This window comes from Rattus norvegicus, chromosome 1, assembly GCF_036323735.1.
Source record: "Rattus norvegicus strain BN/NHsdMcwi chromosome 1, GRCr8, whole genome shotgun sequence".
NCBI lineage: Eukaryota > Metazoa > Chordata > Mammalia > Rodentia > Muridae > Rattus > Rattus norvegicus.
This window is the reverse complement of record NC_086019.1, coordinates 71,346,183-71,365,968: the sequence shown is the minus strand read 5'-3', so window position 1 is coordinate 71,365,968 and position 19,786 is coordinate 71,346,183. Positions and strand designations below refer to the sequence as shown.

The window sequence follows — 19,786 nt, the reverse complement described above, 5'->3', positions numbered from 1 at the left end:
TTTATTTTTTGTTATTCCAAATGAATTTGCAAATTGCTCTTTCTAACTCTATGAAGAATTGAATTGGAATTATGATGGGGATTGCATTGAATGATGCATTGAATGATGTAGATTGCTTTGAGCAAGATGGCCATTTTTACAATATTACATGCTTTCGCCTAGGGGGATCTGGGTGCAGAGAGCTGTGGTACAGGGTGAATTCCAGGCGCAGGCAGAAACCAGAAGCCCCATTTTTCTTTAAATGGAAATTCTTGGTTCTTTTTTTTTTTTTTGGTTCTTTTTTTTTTTTTTCCGGAGCTGGGGACCGAACCCAGGGCCTTGTGCTTCCTAGGCAAGCGCTCTACCACTGAGCTAAATCCCCAACCCCTAAATGGAAATTCTTAATGCTTCTTCTTTAACCAATTACTGAGATGATGTTATGGAAAGATGTTTGTGTCTTCTCCCATGAAAAATGTTGACAGTTATAATAGAAAAGCATATCTGCAACAAAGGAAATTAGATAATTTTCCTACATTGTTGATTGACATTAGATTCATAATATGTAACAGTCTGAGGTACCAGCAAGGGGAAGGGACAGAAAACTTCACAGACTTCTGCTGGCAGAATGTACAGACACGAAAATCAAAATTCATTGGCAACTTTCTTCTCTGATATCTCTAAAACAGAAAAGCCCACCTTTACCTAGTAGAACATGATAACAAGATCACATGTAAGGAATAAGGAATAACAGTTTATGAATTACTAACTGGAATAGTATAATTATGAAGAGGCTGGAATAGAATGTCCAGGTGCTGAAAAGCCACAAAGCCTTTGTTAGACAGATGTAAAACGGGGAGCTGGATCAGGGCAGGTGCAGAAGTCATTAGGACCAATCAGGTTTAGAAAAAGGAAGCCCAAATTTGTTGTCATGGGCTTGAAAGGTAACAGTGGTTAAGAGAAAATTGTTCCTCTTCCATAGGACAGGTTTGCTTCCCAGAACCTATTATGGCTGACAACTATCAGTAACTCCAGATCTAGGGTTTCAAATGATTTTTTGTGACCTCTCTGGTTAACACTCACTCATGTGTCTCATATGCATATGTACATACATGTAGAGCCATGATATACATAAAATAGAAAAAAATTTGAAAATATCTTTTAATGTAAACAATTCACTGTAAAAATAAACCATTTGCATTTTCTCAAAGACCTATACAGGATTGTTAAAGTACAGAGTGGTAAAAATAAAATAAACTACAAATAAATGGAAATCCTTAGAGTGAAAAGGGAGACTAGAGAAGGAACATCTTCATTGGTCTTTCTATGGCAGTGAGCTAATGTCCAAAATATATCAAAAAGTAAAAAAAAAATATTTTGTTTGGCTTCATTATCCATCACTAAATGTTAGTTGGTGAAATTCCTCAGCATTGGCATTTTCCCCCTACCATTCTTACAATGATTTCATCATATGCTTGGAAACTTGTGTAATAACATTGTAGCAGATGACATTGTTTATCATTGGTCAGTATCCTCCATTTTGTGTTTGATAGTCTTGTGTTTGATTGTCTGTTACCTTCAGCTACTTCAGCCACCTGTCTTCTTTATTGCTGTTCATACTCATTGGTGTAGCTTTTAGAGCCTTCCTTCACACTCAGCCCTTTGCGTCCTTAATATCTGAAGAAAGAAGGCTAAATATTCAAAAGAAATGTCTGCTTCTCTAGTAAATACATTCAAGATCAGTGTAATGTCTATTTTTTTCTGGGAATGTTATATATTTAGAATATGCAATGTGTTATTTCCCTGTTTTTCAAAATGTTATCTAGGGACTGGGGAGATGGCACAGCAGTAAAAAGCACTTGATGCTCTTGCAAAAGACTGAGATTTGGTTTATACCACCCACATGGTGGGTCACAACTGTCCATGAGTCTAGTTCTGACTTTGCATAGTACTATGTGTAAACTTTTGGAACATGGATATATGCAGCCAAAACTGTATTACACATAAAAATAAATAAATATTTGGCCAGGCAATGGCAGTACACACTTTCACTTTCAAGAATTATGAGGCAGAGGCAGTTGGATCTCTGAATTCAAGGCTGGACTCATTTATAGATTGAGTTCTAGAACAGCCACGGATACACTGAGAAACCCTGTCTTTAAAAAAGCCTAATTAACTAAATATATAAAGAAAATAAACTCTTATCTAAAGTGTTTCTTAGCCATACTCTTTTTCTGATAGCCATACTGTACCCTTTAATTTTGTGGCTCTTGTGTGGCACAACCTGTCTCCATTCTGTCTTACCCAGATTTTTGCTGTTACTGAAGATAGATGGGTCTGCTTCCTTTATTTCTAAATATTTTATTGTCTGACTTGTAGAACCCATTTCCCTCTATTCGTCTTTTTCAAACATTTTACTAAACAGAGCTGCATAGCCTACCAATGTGTTTACTATACATATTAGATTCTGAAAACTGCTGACAGTTGTTTCTCAGACAGAGCCTGTTGGCCACTGAGTCACTCTGACAGCTCAAGTTATTGCTGCTTCTTAACGGTGTATTGCAGGAGTTAGTGTTTGGATCCCACAAGTTCTAGACTCAAGTTTCTGGTGTGTTTTACTGCAATTTTCTGTGAAAGATTTTTCTGAATGATAATAAAGAATATTCTAGATAGGTCCCTTATGGATAAAGAAACCATGAAACTACAATATCAAAGTAGAAGAAAGATTATGTTTAAGTCTGAATGTGTTGTTTAGAAGGAAGGACTATGTTTGAGGTTTAGGCTAAATGGTTCTGTGTCTAAGTCTGATAGAGTAATAATCAGGTGGAACAAGAAAGAAATCTAGTTCAACAGCACTCTTTAAATATTATGGTGCTGACAGAGGTTAGGTTGTGCATTACACTTTATGAAAGTGTTGCAGCTCTGAAGAAAAAGGTATCTCTGATACAAATATTTTAGCTCCAGGGGGTGGGGAGGAGAGACATCTAATGTAGATGTTACAGCTCTGATGGGAAAGGTATCCTAGCAGTCAGGAACCAAGATATATCACAAGAGTACAGCACACAACAAACCACACAGAAGAGATTTATTGGTAAAAGGATAGGAAGGTGGCCGCATCTGCTCAGATGAGAGGCAGGAGAGACCTGAGTGGAAGGCAGGTTTATATGAGGGTAGAATTTTCCAGGGTGGAAATTTCTCAGGGCAAGATAGGTAGGATTTTAGGTCTGGAGCTTGGGTGAGCTCATGGATTGACATTTTTACAAAACTCAAAAGTAAACTCTACAGACTCAGTAGCCAGTGTTGGTTCAACCTTTTAGATTCAGAGTCCAGGGTGATTTATTTTAGGCATATTTATATGTATAGTATAATTTTGGGAAAATTTTTCCTGATAACAATTATCTCAATCTTCTGTGCACAATAAAACTTAAGGTATGACTACATTGAAAGTCTTGTAAAGTACATGTGACTATTCAACAAGTGTGGGTTCTATAGCTAAAGGGCATAGAAGTCCCCGGGATAAACACAGGTCACCATGCTATAAAGTACAAGGTTGGATTCTATTGACTGAGAAACAATGCCTTAACAGTGTAGAGTCTGGAATAAGCATAATATTCTGGGAGATTCAGATGATGCCTGGCCCTACTTATATCACACGGGTCGCCAAGTAGCTAACTCCATCCTTTTTTCTTCTTTTTCGGTCAGAAAACATCACTTCCATTGAAGAGAAAACCCTGAGTGGTTTACATTTTTAGTTTCCCTAGAGCGTATCTGTGACCATAAGGACCCCCTTTACCCTATAGATAAGAAATGGCTTTGGATATTTCTGGTTCTTAAGATGCTACTGTTATGTTATATAAATGGAAATGCAGTCAAAAGGTGTTTTCTGGAATATAAATTATGTTGTTTAGAGATAAGTGTGATTACATTGCATGATTGTACAGTTATAAGTAGGCAAATGATGCTGGTGTCGTAGTGCATGCCTATAATCTCAGCTCTCAAAACAGTGGGGCAGGTATATCCCTGTGTATTTGAGGCCGGACTAGTCTACATCAAGCTGTCATTCCAAATCATGGGCTCCTGTTCCCCCTCTGAGCTACATGAGCACTGCTCATGTCCATACACACATTACAGACAGATATATATCATTTATCAATTGTGTCTTTAGTGTTTGATTCAAACCATACCAGACATTGATTGTTTACTCCCAAAAGCTTTGCACCACCATTGCCATAGAATATTTTGCAGTAAGAACAGATTATAGATCAAAGGCTTTTTAATTCCCTTGGGGTTCATTCACATTTCTCTTATGTAGTCTGCAAAATACCTTCCCAAATCAAGGATATTAGAACATAGTAGTTATGCAGGCATCAGCTTGACCTCTCCATATTCAGTGAGTTGTGTGAGTCTCATCTTCAGCATTGTGGGCTTGCCATCAGTTTGTAGAGAGCAACCTATTTGGTAGCTACAGTCTGGATTGTTTAGGTATTTCCATTAGATTCCTTTTGCCAAGAAGTCCATTGGATGAAACTCAGTCCTTTGTTGTACATGAAACTTACTTTCTGGATAAGAGATATCCAAATGGGATTCTACCTCTCCCATAATTTAGAGAATTCATTAAGATTGTCTTCATATGTTTATGATAGCACTTTTAATGTTTATTTTTCTTACAAACATGTTGCAAGAAAGTACAAATAACAGGAATTCCAGGAGTATTGCTCTGTAGTTTTCTTACCTATTGGCAAAAACATAAGTGTGGCAATGCAATATTATAAGAATATATCTTATATTCTATGAGGATGTATATCTTTTGCTGAAAACATCAAATATAGAGGCTGAAAGCAAACTTCTAAAATGAATATGCCTTTATGAATATTGGTTGATAAACAGTGATGTTTGAAATACAGTTTGTTATCTTGATCAGTTAAGGTCAGTTGGAGTCAGTGACTTAATCCCTTGTAAAAAACTCCCTTTAAGATTTCTGTAAAGTATCTCATTCCTTCCCCCATGTGATGCTTTCATTGCTGTTCAATAAAGACAGCGAAGCTCTTTGTTAAGGACAGACACATAGAGATAACAAAAAGACACATACACAGAGATAGAAGACAGAGGGATTCATTCACAAGACAGCTTTCAGGAAGGCAAAGGTTCAAACTCATGCAATAGATAGAGTATGGAATGAACAGGGAGCATGAAGTAGAGAATTCAAATGTGGACTCACTCAGTTAAATGAACCCAAGGGAAAAGGCTTTCATTTCTTTCCTTAATTCAACTCAGATGCTTTAGTAATCACTAATGCATTTAATCCACTCACATATGCAGAAACTATTAGCTGGTGATATTGTTTGTTTGCTTGTTTGTTGTGCATAAATATAAGCTGGGAAACATAAAACTCACCACATTGTGAAACAATTAGCCCTGTCATTTGAAAGGTATGGGCTCAGAACCCTGAGCTTTTAGGACAAACCTTAGCTCTGGGTTTGTGTTTCTGAGCTCCCACCTCCTTGCAGAGCTGAGATGCCTTTTAACCTGTCATGATCATGACAACACAGCTTGAACCTCAGAACACACCAGAGAAATCTGGTCCTCATTATAATCATGAAAAATCTATTTCTTAGCTAGACTCTGGAAATAGACTATGGTAATTCTGTAGTATCTTTCCCCAGCCTATGCAGGCATGTATGGGTGTACACAGAGAATTATAAAGAACAATCAGGAAAACATCTACAAATTGCTAAACAGTGTAGTGTCTGTGGTAGTTCAATTTTTATGTTTTTTTTTTAAAATCTAGACAATTTTCCAAAACTCTAGTTTACACTCCCATAAGTAGCATATAATAGTGTCCCTTTCCTAACAATCATGTCAAAGCTAATTTATTTAGTAATGGCCGTTCTGATTGGGGTAAGATCGAACTTACAAAAGATATTGCCTGCATCTCCAAAATAGTATTTATACTGGACTTTTTTGTCACCACTGACTTGAGAAATAACAAGCTAACTGCACAACCCATTCAGTAGACATGAGTGTACAAACACATCTGTCACCTACTGATGTTAAGGACCTCTACTACTACATTGGAGACTCTAAAAGGGCAAATACCCTGATTCATACCACATACCAAAATTACACCAACATACAACAAATGGATAATTAACAGCAACAACATTAAAGCAGTAATAAATGCACACTCATTCAAAAATCTGGGAAGCAGCTTAATAACTCATCACAGAATTCTGTCAATACTCAGAAAATGGCTAATCCTGAAGCTGCTTAAAATATTCCTGGATGTAAAAATGAAGGTAGGCTTCCAGACTACTAATATAGATAATATTACCTGATCCCATGTCAGATAAAAACATTAAAAATGAAATTACAGATTATTGTGGTTATTATTATCAATTATTGTTAGTTGTCACTTTGCATGGAATAACTCTTGTAGTGCACACTGTAATTCTTTACTCACTACAATTCTGGTCCATACTTCCAACATATCTTTCCTCTCCCTTTCTCTCACTCTCATATTCATTTCTATTCATTTTGTTTTGTGACATATCATGATTTATCAGGACCATCGGTGAGACTGTGGCTTTGGAACTATGTGTTGAAAGCTGATTGTCTCAGCAGGTGAGACACAACAAAGCACAGTGATTCACCATCTCCTAAAATCTACCTATAGCTACAGTCAGCGTGAGGGCCCTGTGTCCCTCTCTCCTTCTGAGACTGATAGTGGCTAGGGTTGGTCTTGAACGAGGTCAGTGCAGGAAATACAGTTACTGTGAGTTACTGATTACAATTTCCGTATGGAATCTGGAGAATGGCATGTCATGCCCATCTGACCTTTTCTTCTTACTCCATTCTCCCTGCTCTTCCTTAACATTCCCAGAGCTATAGATGGCATAGTGTAACTGACTTGTTCATGACTGTGCCCACATGCATTGCTTATTTTCTGCATCTTTGACAGCCCCACCTTTCTGCATTATCACTGAATTTTCTTAAGGAATTTGTGTCATTTAAATAAAAACATGTTTAGCATCCTCCCAGAAGAGTAATTTTTTTTTCTTTTTTTTCTGGAGCTGAGGACTGAACCCAGGGTCTTGAGCTTGCTAGGCAAGTGCTCTACACTGAGCTTTATAAATCCCCAACCCCTGTAATTTTTTTCTGAATTAACCAAAGGACAATTTCCCCATCTACTGGTGACAGTTGTATAACTCAGAATGAATTCAGCACTAGGCTGTTAATGGGCAGACTGACCAATTTAGATACCTATTTCCTGCCAAAATCCTGAGTTGTTCAAATGTCTTCCCCCAGTTCAATATTACTAAGATTATATTTCCTGATTATCTGACTGGTAGTAGTGAATGTCTCTGTGGGAAGGATATAAATGACTTTTTAGTGTCACTTCATTTACATAATGATGGTAATGATTATCCAGCCCCCAGCAAACTTTCCAGGGTGAAAATTACTGTGTCTAAAACTTAGAATATTTCATAATGAACATGCAGGTGGCATTTCATTTTTACCTTTAAGTAGGCCTATTTACATGTAGCCTTTTATTTTAATTCATTCATCATTTTCTTTGACTGAGTTATTCAGCTCCTCTACCATCCCTTGAAGTCTGATAGTCTGTGTCCCACTTAATCTCTTTGAGTTATTATTATTTAGCTTACTGCATTCTTATCTTTTTCATTTGAGTTTGGGGTTTTTTGTTTTTGTTTTTGGTGGGTTGTTTGTGTTTTGTTTTGTTTTTTTCATATTCTACCTTGATCTTACTTCCTTCAGGTATTGGCTTTTATTTTCTTGCCCATGAATCATTATCATTTTGTTGCTATTTTGAGTTTATTAACATAATTTACAAGCTTTGAACTTCTTGAACATGACTTGTTTTTTCGTTTGTTTGTTTTTTTGTTGTTGTTGTTGTTGTTGTTGTTGTTGTTGTTGTTGTTGTTCGTTTGGGTTTTTTGGGTTTTTTTTTTTTTTTAGTTCTGTATATTGAATACTTAAACTGCTTTTCTTAGGGCATAGAGATAAGATTAGTGCTTACAGGCAATGATGTTCAATCTTTGTTTTACTTTGGGGAATTGGATCTGAGCATCGGGAGAGAGAGGGAGACGGGGAGGGAGGGAGTAAAAGATATGAGAGTTCCTTCATTTGCTCTTTAGTTCCTCCATTCCTTCCTTCAGCCCAGGGTGCTGGTATTCCGAGGTGGGAAGGGATCAGAACCCAGGTTGAAGGGCAGATACCGAGTGCATCATCCTATTTGATCCAATTCTGGTCTATCCTGGGATCTAGTATAGGGGAGGCTGGGCAGAGCAAAGCGCAAGTTCAGTTCAGCTTGGCAGCCAGAGCTGTGTGGCAGGATGCGCAATACTGAGAGGGAGGAGCTGTTACTAATGGGTGGACACCCCTGCCTGATCAGATGGCTTTAGGGGGTTAAAAAAATAAAGCCAACAGGGAAGTATTGGAAGCTAATTAAGTATAAAAAGCCTTTAGTAAGGTGATTAGAAGGAATCTCATAACCGGAAGTGGACTATGTTGGGCGGGTACAGGAGGAGCCTCTCTAAGAAAGCAAGCTTGAGTGACAGGAAATTCCACCTTTCCCTGAAGGACTCGGGGAGCTGCAGGGTCTGGAAGTGGGGGTGGAAGACCCCGGCTTTTATTGGGTTACTTGAAAATTCCATTAAGCCTCAGTTGCCTTCCGGGCTCATTCTCAAAGGGTCAGCAGCGCAGCAGGGGAACCTCCCAGGTCAGAGGAGCTTGGGGACTTGGGAAATGGGCAGGAGCCGAGCAGCAGTGTATTTTGCACAGCCGCTCTTAAAGATGCTGCTCTTACAATTCTGTTGCGGATATCTTAGCAGTATCAGGAAGTTTGAGATCCTACAAACTGGGTATTATCCTGATGTTTTCACTTATTTTATGGTTGCCAGAATATTTCCCTAAAATAATCTCGTAGAGCATTTGCAGTATCTGTAGTTTGCATGCTTAGTTCTCTTTGCTTCGGCAGTTACAAAGCTCGAATTCAAATTCATCTATGCTTTTTTAACTCCCCGGTTCCATCACACTGGTCCGGAGAATAGGCCTCCTCAGAGAGTTTTGCAGATATTAGTCATATCAAGCATCAGTTCATATTTAATTGAGTCAAAAATATGTTATAAAGCACCATAGTTGTATACCTGTAAACTTTAAATTTTGTGGTGCAAAGCTTTACTCATTTATTTTCCATCTTAGCTGTATGCACTCTTTGACGTAAATATAGCAGTCAGAAATGTGTCTTTACAATTTGAGTTACAACTGTTATTAAGCCTTAGGTCTGAATGAAAACTGAGGACATGACTGCTCTAAGGTGTGGTTGAGGAGAAGATTTATTGTAGGTTATGTTAACTTGAGTTTTGCCTGAGAAAAATCCATACCACCTTTTGGGCAATCATCATTAAATATTAAATACTGATCAAGCTTTGGACTTGGGTCTCATGTTACAGGGATTTCTAAGGACAAACCTATATACATTTCCCTAAGAGTTTGTTATTTTTCCGAGAACTACAACTCCTAGCATTTTAGGAAGTTTTTTGTTTCTTGGGCAGGTAGTGCTTATGTGTTAACTTTGGGCTTTACAGAATGAGAGAAAAAAACAGCCAGAGGTATCTGGAAGGATCCAGACTTAAACTGGCTGTGAGTTGGGGGGTGGGAGTGGGGGGTAGTTAGTGGAGAGGAGGCTCACAAGAGAGGAACCAGGTACTAAAACAACACCTAACCAAAGATATCCACTGTGATATATTAATAAGCACCTCCATTAGCCATTTTTCCTAAGTTTCTTTGATATCTCACAAGGCCAGACCAGTATGCATGCTGTGGGAGGGCAATGTCAGGCCCCCCTATTTTTATCGATAGGAAACTCACTATAGAGTAAATAAAAATAGAAAGCACATTTTGAATAATTATGATTGCTCACTTATATGAGAAAGATGTCTCCTTAGTTCAAGAAAACCAGTGGAAGGGGAAGCCCTGGGTCCTGCTAAGACTGAACCCCCAGTGAACTAGACTGGTGGCTGGAGGGTGGCAATGGGGGGAGGGTTGGGAGGGGAACACCCATAAGGAAGGGGAGGGGGGAGGGGGATGTTTGCCCGGATACCAGGAAAGGGAATAACACTCGAAATGTATATAAGAAATACTCAAGTTAATAAAAAAAAAAAAGAAAACCACATGTGGGCAAACTGTTAGTTATTTCATGGTTTGTTGACATTGAATTCTGCGACTGTGGGTTTCTTGCCTAGACCCTGTAGTCTGGGCTGTTTTCCAGAGACTTCCCTTTGGAAAAGTACATCGGTCTGGATTCTGTGGGTCAGCATAGTTATCTTACAGTCTTCCTTGCTCCTCCTCAGAGTTACTGGGAAAACAACTCTGCATGTGTGTGAACTCTGTATGCTTAAGTTTCACATTTCATAGGGGAAGGTGAAATCATCAGACAAAAAGATTTTTGCCATGCTATTTTGTATTTGCTTCATGTTTATCTTTTTGGTAGATGTAAGCTTCTTTCATTTTTGTTCCATAAAAAGTTCCCAATACTTTCTGAAGCATCTCCTTCCCATATGCAGGTCTCCCACTGCCCAGACAGATCTACTCACCTGTGAATCAACTAAGAACCCCGGATGGTGAAGAAAGAGTAAAGACTCCAGGTATGTTAGAGGAATTGAACAAGGGGTGACGTAGGGCTCAATACCACTATCTCCAGCTCCAGTCTGCATAGCAGTTTTTGACACTATGAATGCTACCACCAGGCCGTCCAAGATATTCCTAGACAATATGAATAGTCTAATCTGAGGTAGGTGTTTGTTCTGTTTTTTCTCTCAAGAAGGTCCACTTTTTTCTGCCTATCCTATATTGTCCCCATTAAGATTTTACCTGACCTTGAATTGTGGACTCACTGATATACTCTGAGTTAATTCTGATTAGAGCACAGTAATTCCACTTGTCCTATTTTTTTTAAACTGTTTGCATTAGCTGTGCTTCTGCTTGTTTTTATAATCCTGACATCTTTGGTCTGTTCTCACATTCTTGAGGGTTTTTATACTCAGCAAATACCATATTTTATCAGAGAACGTTCATGTATCTATTGACACAGTCATTTTTCTTCTCTTACTGACTCTTCATCTTTGGTGTGTGACATTGATTAGTTCGTAGGTGTTAAAATACTTTTGCATTCTTGGTGTAAACTTAACTTTGTTCCATTTCTGTGTAATATAGAAACTGTGTCTGTGCAGATCCTGGTAACTGATCTTTGATTTTTCTTTGCATACAGTGGTTTAAGCTCCCCTGCTTTGGGCAATGAGGTAAAAGCCAGCTTTGCGTGATGACTTTCTAGTGTTCCTCTTCTTTGTATTCTAGGTATTAATCTCCTTTAGTCAAATCTCCTAAAGTTTGTTGAAGGAAAGGAAAATTCTGTACTCAGTCCAGTCCTCAGATGCTGTTAGAGAAAACTCCCTCCATCAGTCTTAGCACTTGCTTGATATATGTTCGAGTTTTATAATGTAGGAGGTTGGTTTATTCTCTTGTTTGTAGGAACTTACCATTTCTTCTTCAGTTCTGATTCATTCATGTATGACTTTCCATAGCCCTGCATAAGGCAATACAGGCATTCCCACATATATTGTGTCATGTGAATTATAAGAATTTTCTAGAGACAATGGTAGTACACAAGCCATCTATTTGAAATCATTGATTAATGTCCCTTCTAATGGTTTTCTTCTCTTATCCTTTGGAGGAGGAAGTCTCCCCCACTCCATGTTTGTCCTTTCCGTGTACCTATGTTTTCTACAGGTAGATTTTTGAGAGAGGTTATATTAGACAGACTTCATTTCTTTAAAATGTTATTAAAGTATGGGAGTGCACATCTGCATTTTTATGTGCATTGTATTCATGTATGAGTCCCATTGAGCCCTGACACAGTCACTAAACCCATGGCACAGAAGACACACCAAATCCTAAGTTTCCTTGAGTGTAGGGAGAATTAGACTTTCTATCCAGAAACAGTGAGCGCCCTTTTGCCCTGGAGATACTACTCCAACCCCTACATTTACATTTCCGGTGCACTTTCATGATGGAGCCAGAATATAACCCTGAGTTTTATTTTTTGAAAAATGAAGGAAGAATCTTAAATGATTTACCTGAGCAACCTAAAATATATTAGATGATTGAGCTCAGATATTGATGAAAAGAATAGAGCTGAAATCAAAAGGTTCAAGTTTCCAGTTGAGCAGTAATATATTCATAACTAATCAAGAGTTAATAAAATTCTTTTATAAATTAGCACATTTGTTTCAATCACAGGAACTCTTTTTTTTTCCTTCCTCAGAATGCATTGTCACACATGCATCTATTTAGATATGTATTTCTAACTATTTTGTGGTAAAACCTGATGGAATTACTGAAATTATTATTATCTATCTGTATTGTCTGTATCTCCTTTTGGAAACTCTAGATAATATTAATGCTACATAATGCTAACTTTTCTGTTTACTTCATGGTTGTCAGATACTGTTATAAAATAACATCACAATATATTTGATTCTATGTGTTCTTTGTAATGTTCTGTGTATACATTGATGTTACACTCCTTATTGTTTCAAAAAATCTCTGGCTTGTAATTCATCCATGCATTCTTCATTTCATACTTTACCTTCTTTTCTTCTAGAAAAGGTACAGCCTTATATCTAGGCCTCAGGATCTCAACTAATCATGTTAAAATAATCAGGCAGGTGAGTCCTAGGTGTAGACAGCTGAACAAGGCTAACAGCTATAGAATTTGGAAGCACGGTTTTACTCATCATAATTTTCCATCTAACATGTGACATTGGGATCTGTTTGAGATCAACATAGAATTCTTAGATGTACATTCCTGCATCTAGACCTCAAATGTTTACCTTATATTCCCTGAATCTTTGCTGATTGTGAGACCATCATGTCATCCTGTGTTTTACAGAGAAAAGAAGATGCAACATATACATATTTTAGAAAATAAATTTTACTAAAATTATATTTCCCTTTTGTTTATTTGAGTGTTAGTATATTTGGCTGAATGTATACATGTGTGCTATGTAGGCCTCCATCCTGTAAAGTTAAGAATAGAGGACTGGATCCCATGGAACAGACAAAATCTATTATGTAGCTGGGAATGGTAGACACACACCTTTAATCCCAGCACAGAGGAGTCAGAGGCAGTCAGATCTCTGTGAACTCCAGGCCAGCTTGGTCTACAAAGAGAGTTCCAGGACAACCAGTGCTACTAAACAAAATCCTGTCTTAAAATATTAAGAAAGAAAAGAGGAATATCTGATGTGTAGTGCCACGAGGGTTCTAGGACCAAACTGCACTTTAATAGACACTGCAGAATCTGAACTAGAGAAAAAATGTAAAACTTCAGTGATAGTGGCAATTCCAGCAGCACATAGTAAATGAGTAATTTTCTATGACAGTGTCTGTTAATGTTCAGGAATGAGGCTATGGAATCCTTACAGGAAGAATGGGGATGTTTAGACTCTGCTCAGAGGGCATTGTTCAAAAATGTGATGTTGGAGAATTGCATCTATCTATTCTTTGTTCGTAAGGATGCTCTTCTTATAGACTTCCTGATACATCCTTTGTATTTATCTGCTTTGTGTATATGTGTGAACTCTCTGCACTGTCTAGAAACTCCTAGAGATGAGGGAAATTCTGGTTATAAACATAATCCTATGTGGGTGCTTGCTTTATATTTTTCTGTGTTCTCTGGAAGTGTGACCAGTGTTATATTCTGCATGTTCTCTCTGGCTATCTTATTTTATCCCTAAGGTAAGTGGTAGTAGTAACACTGTGTAACCACACTAGATGCAGCAGTTCTGGAGACAAGTGGTGTGAGTAATAGAGACAGCCCAGCTGCTATGCTGGCTAGTTTTATGTTAACTTGACGTACAAACTAGAGTTATCTGAAAGGAGGAAAATTCAATTGGGAAAATGCCTCCATATTATCTAGCTATAGGCATTTTCTTAATTTAGGATTGATTTGAAAGGGCCCAGTCCATTGTGGATTGTGTCGTCCTTGGCCTAGTAGTCCTGTGTTGTATAAGAAAGCAGCCTGACCAAGTCATGAGAAGCAAGCCAATCAATAGCACCTTTCCATGGCTTATGTGTCAGCTCCTTCCTCCCAGATTTTGCCCTGTTAGAGTTCCTGTCCTGACTTTCTTCAGTGATGAAAAGTGTTGTGTAAGTAAGTCAGCCAAATAAACACTTCCCTCCAGCTTGCTATTTAGCCATGGTGTTTCATCAGAGTACTAGGATCCCTAAGACACAGGAGATCTGCCTGGCTCTGCCACATGTATGCAAAGATTACAGGAGTGAAGCTGCAGAGCTGACTCGTAAACTCACAGTATTTAATGACACTTTTGTGGCTGTATACTTTTCTCAATGAGAGGGGCAAAGCAAAGAGCCTGCTTAGTGCACTTTGTACAGAGCCTGAATGTTGCATGATCCCAGCAGCCTGGTTCTGTGTGAGGATCCTTTACAGTGTCATATCTCCTCCTCAGGAGTCCAGCGAATTCTACTGTGCAAGTTTCTGAGCTCTGTGTGAATGAGTCTTACCTGTCATAGGGTAACATCAAATCCTCAGAGGGAAAAACGTGCATTGTGTTCTTCATGTTTGTGCTTTTGGGAGGTGTAAAGCTTCCTTCCATGATAGATTAAGAAATTCAGAAGTGTAAAATATTGTCATCCCCATCATTGGGTTCCATTTCAGCTTGTTAAGTTTGCTTGATCTGTAATTGGAAGTGGTGGAACTCAAGTCAGTGCTAACTGAAAATGCTTACAGACATTTTCAATATTCTTCCACTGTACAGCCATTGGAGATTCATTTGTAGATTCCTCTTTCTCTACTGGCACTGTAATGTATTAGAAATTCTAATTAATTCTGAAGAATACTTTTCTTATATGGTTGTCTAACTGATAAGCCAAACATGCTCCTCTGTGAACCAAAACAGAATTCTGTAAGGTAGAGAGAAAAACTGTAGCGAAAGGACCATGTATCTTTTGGAGGAATTGAGGTAAGTTTAGTGAGCAGTTCCAGGGATAGTGGAAATGGGATGGGAGGAGCATTGCAGAGATGCCCCAGTGTTGAATAGTACTTGCTTGTCTTAAAGGGACTTGTGTGCAGTTGTTAGCATCCCCAGGATGTCTGGAAACTACATGTGCCTTCAGTTCCAGGAGATTCAATACCTTCTTTGGATCTCAGCAGGAACCATGCACAAAGCGAGCACATATATACATGATGCAGAGCACTACTACGCATAAGCTAAAATGAAAACATACTAAAGATTTTAAAAGCAATAAAAATAAAAGAGACATGAGATTGTATTTTTCTACATTCTGGTCCTATAGAAATGGTTCTGGACTATTCTACTGTAAATCACTTCATGATTAACCTGTTGTATACATTACTGACTTCCTATGTAGTATTACTAGAACAAAATATAGTTTATTTGTATGTGTGTATGATGACATCCTTATTCCATTTGTGTCATTTTTGGGGTTCATATCAATATTATATAAATATCATTACTACATATAAGCATACTGTGAAATTAGGAAAATTCTGCATAATGTTTGTTTCATAATCTTTTTACTTTGAAACCTTCAGTTGTTCCTTTATATTCTTTTCCTTTTCTGATCAGTTTTCCCATTTTCTGATACTAAGACAATAGACTTTGATAGGAATTGTTTAGTATCTCTGCAGAATATTAAACTGTATGTGCCCTTCCCATTGATTTCTCTTTTCTTTTAAGATTTATTTATGTCATGTATATGAGTACATTTTACCTGTTTTCAGACACATGATCAAGAGGACATAGGATCCCATTACAGATGGTTGTGAGCCACCATGTGGTTGCTGGGAATTGAATTCAGGACCTCTGGAAGAGCAGTCAGTGCTCTTACCCACTAAGCTATCTCTCCAGCACCTCTCCTGCTGTTTCTTAATAGTTTCCTGACCGGAAACAGGGAACCACCTGCCTTCTCAGGTGTGTACCCTGAGTTTCTGGGGATTCAGACCTGGCAAGGTCCACTGCCCCACAGGCTCCCTAGTACTCATGACCTATGTTGCTAACTGGTCATGATTAAGTTTCAGAACATGACATGAATTCTCTTTCTGAAAGGGGACCTTGAATCCAATCAGAAAATGGTTTGCTATAAGTGTTTTAAGTTTTTTGTTTGTTTGTTTGCTGCTTTCATAAAGCAACATAACCAACTTGTTGAAGAATGAGGTTACTTTGGGGAATGCTTCCAAAGGATAAGAATCCATCATAGTAGGGAGGCCTAACAGCCTAACAGCAAGTAGCCATGTTGGTGAGATAGAAAGCTGAGAGGCTATGTCCCCACAGCTAAGTAAGGAGGGAAAGAGAAAACTAAATGGATTCTGGATATTTTTTCTCAGAGTCTAGCCCCAGTGTCATCCTTTATTCAATAATGTTGCAATAACTAAATTTCCTAAAACACTGTGACCAGATGGAAAGTTAACTTCAAATACTTAAGCCAATGGGAAACATTCTCATTTAAACCAACATAATCAGTCTTTTAATATCCATGCTATTATTGTCCAGAAGACACAGTTTAGAGGCTTTTAATGTCACTGTAGAAAACATATCTTTAATTTCTTATTTGGGTTTTCTGTTTATTTCTGAAAGAGTCTCTCTCACTCTGTAGACCTGACTGTACCATTAGCTGATATGGAGACCCGGCTTGCTTCCAATCCACATAGACCTGCTTGCCTCTCTGTCCTGAGAGGTAGGATGAAAGACCTACCTACTGTGTCGCGCTTCGATTACACTTTTTAAATATTGCTGCAAGTATGCATCAAGAATTTTGTTCAGTTGTTTCGTCTATGATTTTTTTGGTTAAGTCCTCTAGGCTTGTATTGGAACTCTGATGTTTGTCTTCTATGTTCTATATCATGGTGGAGTTACCATCAGGCTTACAGAGTTCTTTATTTCTCGTTTCATTTCAGGTTGAGTATTCCTTAGATTTCTACCTCTGTTCACATCTTGCATTGTTTTCATTTTCTCATTTTCCTCAGCCATTTACTGGTGTTCAATTACCCTCCAATAAGTTTATTCCTGTCCTCCTTGAATTCAGGTCCTTACTTCATCTTTATGTCCTTTAGCCTCCTTAGTCTTCAAATTATGTTTTATGTTATGTATCTTGAATTTCATTCCAATTGCATTATATAGAAAGCACTAGGATTATATTACTGATTTAGAGTGGGGATATTCTACCAATGTTTGTCATTTGTTTTGCATCCAGCCAGTCAGTTGTCTTTTGCTGTGGGGTTTTAGGTCAGGAGACTGTCATCTCAATGTGAGATGTTATACTTAAAGGCTAAGTAAGAATCTAGGATTGGAGGCCAGGTACTGGGGTACAGCATCCTACTAGATCCAGCTTGTTCTAGGCAGGTAGCATGCTTGTGGGGTAGCTGGGACTGTGACAAGCAGGTCCAGAGCATCTTGACAACTATGTGAACGTCTGCCTAAGACAGAGTGGGAGAGATAAGTTGGGATGTATAATGAAAAATTTGGGTTAGGGTTAGAGGAATTGATTGGCCTGGAGAGAGGTAAAGCTGAAATATAACTTTAAACACAGTCATTGTAGTTTGGACTTGGGGAAGCCCCAAGGCCTTTGAGGGATTGAAAAAAGACCTCTCCTGAGGGATCTCCAGTATTCTCTCTCATTCTGTGGGATGGAGGGAACAGACTTGTAACTTTCGGGACACTCTCCACAGCTGTAGGAGCCATGTGGAATGTCTTGGGAAAGTCACCACTCATCAGTGCAGAGGTAATTACTATAAATCTGTGGCCCTAAAACTGTCTGCATCACAGGAGCTGTAGGGCTGGTAGACATGCAGAAATGGAGCAGAATTGTGAGCAGTTTCTGCTGCTCATATTGATGACACACATTTTTCTGTGGATATCTTACAGTTTTAGGAAGATTGAGATTTATTTTTTTTTTATTTGAGCTGTTTTGATCTCCCCTCCATTTTAATGTTTCTTGTACATCAGATTTTTTTCAGTTTTTTTTAATTTATTTAATACTTAATAATAATTCTTTGGTTTCCGGGCAGACATCCCCCTCCCCCCTCCCCTTCCTGATGGGTATTCCCCTCCCAACCCTCCCCCCATTGCCGCCCTCCCCCCAACAGTCTAGTTCACTGCGGGTTCAGTCTTAGCAGGACCCAGGGCTTCCCCTTCCACTGGTGCTCTTACTAGGATATTCATTGCTACCTATGAGGTCAGAGTCCAGGGTCAGTCCATGTATAGTCTTTAGGTAGTGGCTTAGTCCCTGGAAGCTCTGGTTGCTTGGCATTGTTGTACATATGGGGTCTCGAGCCCCTTCAAGCTCTTCCAGTTCTTTCTCTGATTCCTTCAACGGGGGTCCTATTCTCAGTTCAGTGGTTTGCTGCTGGCATTCGCCTCTGTATTTGCTGTATTCTGGCTGTGTCTTTCAGGAGCGATCTACATCCGGCTCCTGTCGGTCTGCACTTCTTTGCTTCATCCATCTTGTCTAATTGGGTGGCTGTATAAGTATGGGCCACATGTGGGGCCTGAATGAGAGTTCCTTCAGTCTCTGTTTTAATCTTTGCCTCTCTCTTCCCTGCCAAGGGTATTCTTGTTCCCCTTTTAGAGAAGGAGTGAAGCATTCACATTTTTTTTTGATTTTTTTTTTTTATTAACTTGAGTATTTCTTATATACATTTCTAGTGTTATTCCCTTTCCCGGTTTCCGGGCAAACATCCCCCTCCCCCCTCCCCTTCCTTATGGGTGTTCCCCTCCCAACCCTCCCCCCATTGCCGCCCTCCCCTCATAGACTAGTTCACTGGGGGTTCAGTCTTAGCAGGACCCAGGGCTTCCCCTTCCACTGGTGCTCTTACTAGGATATTCATTGCTACCTATGGGGTCAGAGTCCAGGGTCAGTCCATGTATAGTCTTTAGGTAGTGGCTTAGTCCCTGGAAGCTCTGGTTGCTTGGCATTGTTGTACTTTTGGGGTCTCGAGCCCCTTCAAGCTCTTCCACTTCTTTCTCTGATTCCTTCAACGGGGGTCCTATTCTCAGTTCAGTGGTTTGCTGCTGGCATTCGCCTCTATATTTGCTGTATTCTGGCTGTGTCTCTCAGGAGCGATCTACATCCGGCTCCTGTCGGTCTGCACTTCTTTGCTTCATCCATCTTGTCTAATTGGGTGGCTGTATATGTATGGGCCACATGTGGGGCAGGCTCTGAATGGGTGTTCCTTCAGTCTCTGTTTTAATCTTTGCCTCTCCCTTCCCTGCCAAGGGTATTCTTTTTCCTCATTTAAAGAAGGAGTGAAGCATTCACATTTTGATCATCCGTCTTGAGTTTCGTTTGTTCTAGGGATCTAGGGTAATTCAAGCATTTGGGCTAATAGCCACTTATCAATGAGTGCATACCATGTATGTCTTTCTGTGATTGGGTTAGCTCACTCAGGATGATATTTTCCAGTTCCAACCATTTGCCTACGACTTTCATAAAGTCATTTTTTTTGACAGCTGAGTAATATTCCATTGTGTAGATGTACCACATTTTCTGTATCCGTTCCTCTGTTGAAGGGCATCTGGGTTCTTTCCAGCTTCTGGCTATTATAAATAAGGCTGCGATGAACATAGTGGAACACGTGTCTTTTTTATATGTTGGGGCATCTTTTGGGTATATGCCCAAGAGAGGTATAGCTGGATCCTCAGGCAGTTCAATGTCCAGTTTTCTGAGGAACCTCCAGACTGATTTCCAGAAT

General features: G+C 38.9%; 1 protein-coding gene across 2 annotated transcripts in view; it reads left to right on the top strand.

Moving 5' to 3' along the window:
* Positions 1-7,941: 7,941 nt before the first annotated feature.
* Zfp945 (zinc finger protein 945) overlaps positions 7,942-19,786 on the top strand; it is a 52,512-nt gene continuing 40,667 nt past the window's right edge. For both annotated transcript variants that reach the window (XM_063277154.1, XM_006228099.5), the window contains exons 1-2: positions 7,942-8,716; positions 10,563-10,643. In XM_063277154.1, coding sequence (XP_063133224.1) covers positions 8,503-8,716; positions 10,563-10,643 — 295 coding nt within the window. In that variant the 5' untranslated portion in view covers positions 7,942-8,502. The remainder of the gene's footprint in view (positions 8,717-10,562; positions 10,644-19,786) is intronic.